Below are 10894 nucleotides of genomic sequence, written 5' to 3'. Positions count from 1 at the left end.
TGTGTGCCAGGCATTTATTCCAGGTGCCGAGGATACATGCTGATCAAGATAGACCAAAAGCCCTTGTCCTGTTAGAGGTGACATTCTGCCAGCTCAGCAGCTCACCAGCAAATAGAGTATCTTCGGAAAGTCACTAGGTCTGGCTCAGCCTCAGTCTCATCGAAGAGCACTGGGTGATTTAAATGAGTTAATGCATGGGAACTCCTTGGCAGGGTGCCTGTCATGACGGCTGCACCCAATAAATGGTGGTGTGGCACCGTGCAATGAGACCCGTGGTGGGGACTACCATCTCAATCTTGGAAAGAGTCTGGGGGAAGTGACTTAAGAGCCAAGACCTAGGACTGCAGATCACATGGCTGGGACAAAGGGCTGGAGGCCACCCTAGCCGTCGTCACCTCCCCTGACCCTCCCGTCTGCCCCCCTACAGGTCTCTTTCCCATGGGCCAGGGGTCCAACACCTTGGCCAAGGCCGTCGCCACCTTGGGCCACGCAGCAGCCAAAGCAGTCCCCCTCGCCACCGCAGATGCCCTTTCACCCCGGCGTCCGGCCAGTGCCAGTGCAGAAGAGCTGGTCCCAGGGGTTCCCCAGACCCACCAAGGCCCCGCCTGCCTCCCAGAAGCGGCCCGTGAGTGCCAACGGGAAGATGTTTTCCTTCGTGGTGAACAGCGCCCACCGGCCTCCCGTCATCAAGCAAGGTATTTCACAGGCACTTCTGCCAGTGGCTTAGGGGACGGGCTTATAGCCACGAGGGTGGGTCTTGCTTTTTGCTTATTTTCTCTGATTCTAAAAGTAGAACGTAGTCAATTGTGAAAAAAAAAAAAAAAATTGGGAGAAATAGGAAGTAAGAAAAGAGTTGAAGATCAGCGTCACCCTTGTCACCTGATTCTCCCTGTAGACTTCTTGGTGCAAGTCCCTCCAGACTTTGCACATATACGCACGTCGGTACCTCTCTGATGAGTGTGTGTGTGTGTGCGCGCGCGCGTGTGCACATACATATGAATGTGTGGCAGGATCTACATTTACACACTTTGACTCCGATGTGCAGAAATATTGGTAACTGAAATTCCCCCTTGCCTTAGGAGGTTTTTAAATCTTTCTTACCATTTTACAGTTGAAAGGACACTGACACTTATCGAGGAAAATTACTTCCCCAGAGGTGACATATTCAGTCTAATCCAGTCTAATGTTTTTCAGTCAAACTTAAGTCTGGCTATCTCCGTGACCGTCACTCACAGCCTGGTCACTCTGGGGACACACAGCCTTCAGGGTTTCTTTCCTTCGCTCTCTCCCCCGGAAGGCCTCACGGGACGTGGGGAGGCGGCTTCCTGTCTGTCATCGTCCTTTTGACCTCAGCAGCCTCACTGCCAGAGCAGCCGCGTTGACTTAGTTCCCGGCATGATTCCTGGGTTTCCTCCGTGGCCTCTGCTTTGAAGGTCCCATTCTCTGTCCTTCGTGTCCCAGCCCCAGAGCCCTCTGAGGACACCCTGGTCTCTCAGTGGCTCCTCACCTGCCCTGTCCTCGCCCAGGACCATTCACCTAGTCACCTCCTTCAGCCGTGCAAACAATAGTTATTATTATGAAATATGCTAACTAAGGAGTAAATGAATCTCTACCGTTTACATCATCATCATCATCATCATCATCATCATCAAATGAACGCTCATGTACCTACCACTCAAGTTAAAAAATTACTCCGCCATTTCCCCCCAACATTTTAATATGAAAATTTTCTAACATATGACAAAGTAAAAAGAATTTTATAGAGAACCCCCCACATACCTAATTCTACCATTAACCATCTTCTGTCCTCTTTATTGCATATCTATCGGTCTTTCCATCCTTCTGTTCATTCATTAATCCACCTTATTTTTGATGCATTTCAAAATAAGTCACACACATCTGTAGTCTTCTCCCTAAGTATTTTAGCATATGTACCATTAACTAGAGTTCAACAGTTTTTCTTTTTGATGTGAAATTAACATGTAATATGTATTAGGTATCGATTGTTACATAACAAATTTTCCCCAAATTTAGGAGCCTAAGGCAAAAATCAATAATAAATAAAAGAATTATCTTAGTCCATGTGGGTCAGGCACGTGGCAGCATCTGACTGAGCTGGGTGGCTGCGACTCACGGTCTCCTGTTGGGCTGCAGTCATTCGAAGGCTTGACCGGGGCTAGAGAATCTGATTCCAAGACGGGGCCCTCACATGGCTGTCAGCAGGAGGTTTCAGCTCCTTGCCACATGACGCCTCTCCAGAGAGCCACTGGAGTGTCCTCATAACATGGTAGTTGGCTCCTCCTGAGCAAGCGGTCCACGAGAGCCAGATGGAAATTGCAGTGTCTCTTATGACCAAGCCTCAAAAGTCACGCTCTGTCATTTCTGCAGTATCCTGTTGGTTACACAGTCAGCTATGTCCAGTATGGGAGGAGACTGCACATGGGCCTGAAAACCAAGGGGCGAGAATTCTCGGTGGTCATCTCTGAGGCCAGCTACCACACTCTGCCCTCTGGTCCTCAATGATTCACCCCCCTCCCACACGTTAAGGTGCCCTCACCCTCTGCCAAGGCCCCCAGAGTCTCACTCCACTATGGCATCGGCTCAAATTCCAGAATCTCACCTAAATTAAGTCCAGGTACAAACGAAGCTCACGGGTGTAGTTTAAGTTGAGCCCGAGTGCTGTTTCTAGCGATCTGAAGACCTGTGAACCACAGAGACAACTCATCTGTCCCTCCCACCCAACATACATTGCTGGGACAGATATAGCATAACTGCTGTGGGTGCTCCTCTTGTCCAAAAAGGGGAAAGACAGGAAACACACAGGAGGCACTGGCCCAAAGCAGTTCTGAAATCCAGCCAGAAAAACGTTGGCAGTTTCTCGTTCAGGCTTTAATCCTACCCTTCCCCAGAAATGACTGTTCGTGGCTCTCGTCCTGACACTCCTGTCCCTTAGTTCTGTCCTCTGAGTTGTTCTCCCTATGGCATAAAAGAGTAGTACATATTTGCAGCTATAGAATTTATAAGCTGCTTCCTGCCTGTAGAAGCATGGGGGGGCCAAAAGCTGCTTTTACTTTTGTGAGCCTCTGTCAGAAGTTGGCAGTGTTTCTTCTTGGGGTTCACCATAGCAGGCAAAAAGACATGGAATGGATATTCCTTTTCTAGAATTTCCAATAAACAGAATCATGTAGTTTATATTCTCTTGTGAAAGGCTTTTTCACTCAGCATAATGTTTCTGAGATTCATCCATTTCTATGTATCATGAGTTTGTTCCTTTTAATTGTCAAGAAATTCTGTTGTGTGAACATGGAGTTTTTTAATCTATTCTTTTATTATTGGACATGTGAGCTGTTTCTTTTTTCTTCCTTTCTTTCTTTTTCTTACCCAGCTGCTTTAACTTTTCCACCAGCGTGGGGATTCCTGCTCAGGGCAACCTACTGCTCCTCGGTTGAATGACCTGTATGTATATGGCATCAAACAGACTATGCCGAATACATTTTAAATAAGCCACAGGCCTTGTGACAATCATTAATGCATCACAGGGGCCTCAAGAATTTGACTAGATATTATAGTCAAAGCCTGCTCCAGAAGAGGTTTTATAAAAATCTCATTTCTCCCTTTTCCCTTCTTTTTAAACCCAGTTATAGATGTTGGCAGGAAAGGAGGTATTAGGTTAAGAAGAGGGAAAATATGCTAGTCCTGTGCTTTCTGACATGGTAGCCACCAGCCACACATGGCTGTTGGTTACCTGGGATGTGGCTAGCATGACCGAGGAACAACGTGTTTAATTCTAATTAATTTAAATTTTAAAAACTGATATTTGATTCAGTTTGTTGGAAGGTTTGAAGTATGCCTGGAACATCTCGGGTATGCAAATCTATTTTTCCAACTGTAAATTTTTGTGAAATCTAAATTCAGATTGAGTCTTTCCATTGAAAATTTAGCTTCCAAATTGAGATGCACCGTGAATGTAAAATAAACCCTAGATTTGAAATACTTAGTACCAAAAAAGAAAAATAATATAGAATAGCTCAATATTTTTTGTCTTGATTACATGTTGAAATGATATTTTCCTATATTAAATAAAATATATCACTAAAATTAATTTCATCTCTTCTTTTTACGTTTTCATGTGACTACTAGAAAGTTTTAAATTGCATATGTAGCTCACATGGTTTTTCTGTCAGACAAGGCTGCCCTTGTCAGTTTAGCACCCAGCTGCACGGGAACCAAGAGAGTGAGGTGGGGTAAGTGAGCTTCAAATGAAAGCTTTCTCACCATCGAGTCAGTTGGGGGAAGAGGAGGGAGAGAATGGGCAGCCTCCTCCCGACGTGGAGGGGAAGACGGAAGGAGAACAGAGTATTTGAGAGAGAACCGCCATCTCGGTTCTTGGGGCCCGAGGCTTGCACTCCACCCACGTGCACAGAAGCTGAGAGAACGTGGAACGCATGTTCTCAGGGTGCTGTGAGCACTCCCACTTTCCAGACGCTGAGACCAGGGCATCCGCTGGCACCCAGCAGGGCCTCTGCCCTGAGACCCGCCGTCTGGCGGAGCTGCAGGCCTCTACCTGCTGCCAGGAAACCCAAGTGAGTGTGTCGGTGGGTGGGTGGGGAGCTTTCTCTTCTCAGCGATTTCTAGGGGAGACCAACTTGTCTCACTTTGCCCAGGACTCTCATGGTGAGGGCACTGAAAGTCCCCGACCCCAGGAAACCTCTCAATCCTGGGCGAACCGGGACAGTTGGTCACCTTAACTGTTTCATTCGCTCCCTCACTGATGAGTTCACCACTCTAGGGGGGCATGGCGGGCGGGGGCGGGGGTGCGGAACCTGTTACTGCCGGGAGGTTCGTGTGCCCTGGTTCCGGAGCCAGACCGGCTGGCTCAGACCCTGACTTCGCCCCTGTCCGGATGTGTGGCCTCAGGCACCTTGGTTTCTCAGCATCTCAGCAGGGCCGGCCACAGTACCTGCCTCACAGCGTGGTCCTGAGAGCTAGCGTTTACACAGGGAAGGCACTGGTGGCCGACGAGCCTTTCATGAGTTGTTATGAGTGTGGGCCCGGCATGGCGCTTTCGTTCTCAAACAATACTCCTGGGCACCTTTCCCCACCGGTATGTGCCAAATGGAACCGAGACAGGTCGGGTTTAACCTCCTCCTTGCCGTGTGAGCTTGGGTGGAGGTTTTTTCTCTCTGTGCGCCGGTTCGCACATCTGTAAAATACGATTAGTAAACTCATTTCAAGGGCCACAGACTGAGACATGGTCCTCAGCCACATAGTCAGGGAGATCGACATTAACAAAACGATCACAGAACAGCATCTATAAAGTGATAACACCCGGCAGGAGAGGTACTTGGTGCCCCTTGAGCTCATGATTGTAGGACTTGACTTAGTTGAGGGATCAGGAAGGTGTCCCCGAAGGAGTGACACTCAAGCCGAGGGCCAAAAGGCAAGTGACATCGACTAAGTGCACAGGGAGCGGCAATCTAGGTGGAAGGGAGAGTGGGTGCCGGGGCCGGGTGGTGGGCGAGGCGGAGTGAGCGAGAGGAGAGGGTCGGTGTGGCTGAAGGGTGTGCTCCCAGAGGAACGGGGCTCAAGACCACCTGAAAAGATCAATGAGAAGTGACCGCCAGTGTCAGGCAGGGAGGGGACGTGACTCAAGGTCCAGCTACACGAGGCGGTATCTGACGTTGGATACGTTCACCACCACAGGGAAAGCGACTTGGGCATAATCGAGAAGGGTTCCGCTTGTTTGAGACCTGGGGTTGGGAGGTGGGGGAGGAATTACTGGCTCTGAAACACATCAATAGAAAATGCAGAATCAGAATTAATAAGTGATCGAACAAATGTCCACAGATGTGACAGTGCATACTTCATTAATGGTTAATGTTGACACGCATTAATGTTTCATCACCTTTGAAAACAATTGGTTCCGTTTCTCACTTCACGAGAAGACAAGAATGTGCCCAGAAATCAGAGTCAGTTGGAAATTTAAAATACAGCCCTCGGAGCCAAGTAATCTCGAAAGCAGAGTTACAGAAATCCTTTCAAAACTTTCTGCACCAAAAAAAAATGTATTCAGTGTAAATGTGAATAAATCGTGATATGTTTGGTGTGGTATAGAGTGGGACTTCCAACATAACAATTCCAGAACCCCTGAAAGTCATTTTAACAGCCCTTGCGACATCGGGGGTAAATTTTAAAAAAGTCAGAAAAATAAAATGTCTGTCAATAGAGTCTAGTTAAATACATTTCAGCACATTGTACAGTGGACTACGAAGCTGCCATTAAAGAATGCAGTATGCCCACAAATACTGATGTGGGAAGATGTTTTGCTATATTGTCAGGTGAAAAGGCAAGCTGGAGAAAAATCTCTGCAATATAAATACATGTTTTGTTTTTTGTTTTGTTTTTTTTTTAAGATATAATTGGGATTAAAAATTAGCTAACAATTAGTGCTAAATGCTCCATGCCAGGGGCAGGAAATTTTTTCTGTAAAGAGCCCATAGCAAACATCTTATCTTTGTGGGCCATGTCATCTCTATCAATATGACTCAACTCTGCCTTTGCAGTGGAAAGCAGAAGCAGACAATAGGTAAATGAACGTATTGGACTACGTTTTTAAAAAAACTTTATTTACAAAGACAGACAGAGGGCCAGACTTGTCCCTAGGGCCTTATTTTGCCAACCCCTGCCCTATCGTTATTTAATCCTCAAATAGGCCTTTATAACAGAGACCGTTAGTGACCCTAAATTATGTACTAAGGCTTAGAGAGAGTAAATGACCCGCCCAAGGTCATCAGCTCTTAATGTGGCACAGAACAAAGTCTGGAAAGAGACACATCAAAGTGAATCAGCCCAGTTAACAACGGGAGCGAGGTATGAGGTGGCTTTTTCCCTTTCGAGTGCGTCTGTAACACTTTCCTTGTTTTCCAAAGAACATATACACGGCTTCAATCTTTTAATTACGTGAGAGGTACGTGTAATGCACAGGAAGTGAATGTGAGGGTTAGCCTGACAACCTTCTTTCAGACCTCGAGGATAGTCACAGTCTCCTCTGTGTTCTCTCTGCCCTTGTGGTTAGTGTGGAGGAATGTCATGGAGGTGTCGGAGCAATCGGTGACCGAGGGGATTCCCCAGGCAGGACCTTCCCGGGAGATTCCTGTGGACCAGGACCTGGCCCAGCAGGACAAGGTGAGGGGTCTCGGGGGGCGGACAGCCAGAGGGACGGCAGGGGGATCGCCACGGCCTCTTGTTCTCTGTGGCCTAGAAGCGCCATTTTTACTACTTCCAAGAAACCACTTCTTACTCCCAGGGTGTTCAACTCAAACTGGTGACTGCCCATTTTATCCCAAATAACAGCATCAACAGCCGCAATGGACTGAGCACCCACTGTGTGCTGGACCGTGTCCTGCGCACTTGACATTCAGTTAGCTCGTTCTTCTTCACGGTCTTCAAACCCAACTTTTACCCCCTTCACTTTACGGGTGAGGGAACTGATCATGCTCAGAGTTCAAGTAACTCGCTCGAGTTTGCACGGTGCGAGGGGCAGAGTCAGGATTCACATCCGGGTCCGGTTAACTTCCAGGCCGGCCCTTCTGAGTCCCACACAGTAACTGGTCCACCACGATGGATGGGACAGCGGCGGGGAAAACACATTTCCTAGCAGGAAGAAGCGAGCACTGAGGTCGGAGAGAGAACAGAACCAGAGAGGTGTAGAGCGTGAAACGGGAACGGGAACCAGACAGGTGAATTCAGGCGATCCTGGGAAGGGTCCAGGGTGATTTCTCCCTTAAACACGGCCTGACAATTATCCTAGAAGAAGCGGCCGAATGACCTCTTGCTTTCCGTAAGGCCCAGGGCCTCAGCCAGCACCAAGCACATCCAGAGTCTCTGAGGAGCAGAACCACGTGGGGTTCTTGTTAGACTCAGGAATATGCAACCTCAGGTTGCCGGTGGCTCTGACGCCGATGTCCTGGGACCAGACTTTGAGAAATGTGGCAGTAAGGTGAGAGGCCAGGCTCGGAGGCTGTAGCAGTTTATCTGTTGCTGGGTAACGAGCCAGCCCAAAACTTAGTGGCTTACAACAGCAATTGTTTCTCAAAATCTGCAGGTTGACCTGGAAAGTTCTTCTGCTGCTGTCCCCTGGCCTCACTCACGTCACCACAGTCCGTGAGTGGCCTCGTAAGAGCTCGCGTAGAGAGTCTTTAACATTGCTTCCACCACGTTCAATTGGTAGAAGCGGGTCACGGGGCCAACCCAGGTTTGGTGGGGGCAGGGGAGTAGATTCTACCACTCGATGGCAAAAGCGGCCAAGTATTTGTAGCCATTTCCCGATCTACCCCAGTTGTTACACTGAAAACACAGTGTAACCACATGTATATTTTTTCTATTTATGAGCCATTTATGCCCCGACTTGCCAGGACTCCTTCAAGTGCTTAAGCATTTATGGGCCCATCTTATTGGGAAATCTGAAGGCCGGCTCTCTTCAGGCACGGCTCAGCCCAGGAGCTCAGATGACGTCATTGCAACATTCCCACCACCAATCTCTCCCCGCCATCTCCCTCAGAAGCCAGGCTTTCTGCCACAGCCTGGCTTCGTGTGCTCCATGGAGAAGACAAACTCAAGCCAGCCAGCCTACAAATTTATAAAATTTATCATCCAAAGGGAGTCAAGATCCTTCCCCTCTGTTTTCAATGGGAAATCTCTGAGAAAACTAACTGACCAGTCTGGGTCACGTGCCCGTGGGGAGGTGGGACAGGAAGGAGCAGGGCGCAGGGTTGTTTGCAGTCCTACCAAGACCTCGTGGAAGCGGGGACGCTCCCTCAAGGCAGGGCGCAGGGTCCTCACCCAGAAAGGCAGAAAGCACAGCTGGACGCCACACCCTGCAGGCTTCTTTGTACGCCGGCGCCCAGCACAGGGCCTGGCACATAGTAGCTGCTCAATTAATGTTTGTTGCATGAATAATTCATAAGCACCTGGCTGAGCATGGAAGCTCTGGGCGACCAGTAATTGGGTAAAACGAAGCAGGCTGCCCCGGAGTACGGAATGTTTGATGCTCTCTCTTGACGTTTTGCCGCACGCCTTGGCAAAGAGCCAAAGAAAGACCCTTGGCAGCAGTTGGCAATGCCCGATGGGCTTCCTCATGACCAAAACCCTGTCCTTCCACGAGTCAGGGAGCTAAGAGTTGGTGAGGCTCACTGGTCAGCTCCCCTGGCAATGAGCTGGCCTAGAAATTGCCCCTGACCTCCTTCCAACCAGCAGAAAATTGTTAGAAGAGCAGGAATTCCTTCAAAAGCAAAAATTCGATAACTGCGTTTGAAAATGCATCTAGAGAGGTTCCTCCCCCGCCCCACCCCAAGTCTTTCTGACATTGTATTGATGACTTCTGGTGAGAAGTTTGGGGATTTTTTTTTTTTTTTTTTTTTGTCCTTTCAGGGGAAACCTTAAAATTCTGTGGCTGCAGAGCTTTTTCTTTTGGAAAGATAGAGAACTAGGTTAATTATACCTGCGAGTAAAGTCAGCCAGCAATTTGTTTTTTCCAGCCCAGAGTCTGCTTGAGCCCACACAAATAAATCACCATTCCTGTCTCATTTACTTTCCAGATTCAGTTCCTGGAATACATTTTTACATCAATAACCAAAAGAGGCAGAGAGTACCAGGAGAGAGGAAGGAGGAAAAGAAATATTTCAGAATGTATTAGATCGCCAGAGTTAAAAATAGCCCTCGTTATAGTCAGAATGTGGTCGAATAGAATGTCGTTTTTCTAATTACCCTTCCTAGGTCTCCACTGTGTTGGGCTGAATGTTATTAAAAAAAAATAATAATAATATAAATAAACTTTCTAGCAACAAAAGTTCCCAACTGGAATGCTTGTTCTCAGTATGGAAGTATAATTTTAGGGGAAAGGAAGGTTATAGTTCCTGCAAGGCATAAGCACCCATTTACAGGAGTCTGTATATAAGCAGATCATTTTAACCAGGTGAGGCTCTCCAGGTGACAGAGAGCCTTGAAAGCCTGTCTTTCCCCTCCCTGCCTGCCTTCGCCTTCCCATAAGAATTACACTGCATCTTTCCTACATTTTTATAAGTGGGCACAGCCTTGCCCCCAGACCCACACCTAGTAAACGTCCCGTCTGGCCTCCACCCAGGATGAAATAATTCTTCTGCTGGGAAAAGAAGTCAGCCGTCTCTCAGATTTTGAACTGGACTCTAAGTACAAAGATGCCGTTATAGCCAGCCTGCAGAACGAAGTGGCCAGCCTGAGCCAGAAGCTGACGGAGACAACCACCTCCAGGCAGAGCGAGAGGGAGATCTCACAGAAGTTTCAGGTGCTGGACAAAAACATTGATGCCAAGCAGAAAGAGATCCAGAACTTGAAAAGCCAGGTAGGACCCAAAGCCTTGGAGTCGTGACACAGGGTGACAGCTCTTGGGTAGAGAAGGGACCCACCCAAATAGTTAGGGAAGGTGTGGGCAGCCCAGCATGGTGGGTAAGAGCACACATCCCAGGGATTAGAGACCTGGCAGCTTCCTAGCCTAGTAAGAACAGTATCAACTTTGACTAAGGACCTATCATGAGCAAGCACTGATACAAATGCTTTAGATGCTCATTGAAACCTCACGACCCCTGACACATACCGCTCTACAGACGAGGAGACCGAGACAGGCTCAGGGACGCCCGGTAACTTGTTACAACTTGCACCCCAAGTTAGCGGTGATGGTGCGATTTGAGCTCAGGTCTGCCTCCTTGCAGAGCCCATGCTCTCACCCCCCTACTTCATATTTCCACCCAGCTCTGTTGCTTCAGTGACCACCTCTCACATCCACCCAGCCCCAGCCAGAGAGAGCTGTGGGCAGTTAGCTAGAGAGGGGGAGATGGACACCGCCCCCCCCCCCCCCCCC

The 10894-nt window shown here is 48.4% G+C and overlaps 1 protein-coding gene across 1 annotated transcript in view; it reads left to right on the top strand.

The window, feature by feature from the left end:
* The window catches only part of LOC105294415 (forkhead-associated domain-containing protein 1), a 99445-nt gene that overhangs the window by 31248 nt on the left and 57303 nt on the right, over positions 1-10894 (top strand). The window contains exons 4-6 of the mRNA XM_023532653.1: positions 428-695; positions 7076-7185; positions 10142-10378. Coding sequence (XP_023388421.1) covers positions 428-695; positions 7076-7185; positions 10142-10378 — 615 coding nt within the window. The remainder of the gene's footprint in view (positions 1-427; positions 696-7075; positions 7186-10141; positions 10379-10894) is intronic.

This window comes from Pteropus vampyrus, unplaced genomic scaffold (genome assembly GCF_000151845.1).
Source record: "Pteropus vampyrus isolate Shadow unplaced genomic scaffold, Pvam_2.0 Scaffold86, whole genome shotgun sequence".
Classification (NCBI taxonomy): domain Eukaryota; kingdom Metazoa; phylum Chordata; class Mammalia; order Chiroptera; family Pteropodidae; genus Pteropus; species Pteropus vampyrus.
This window is presented reverse-complemented; position numbering and strand designations above follow the sequence as displayed.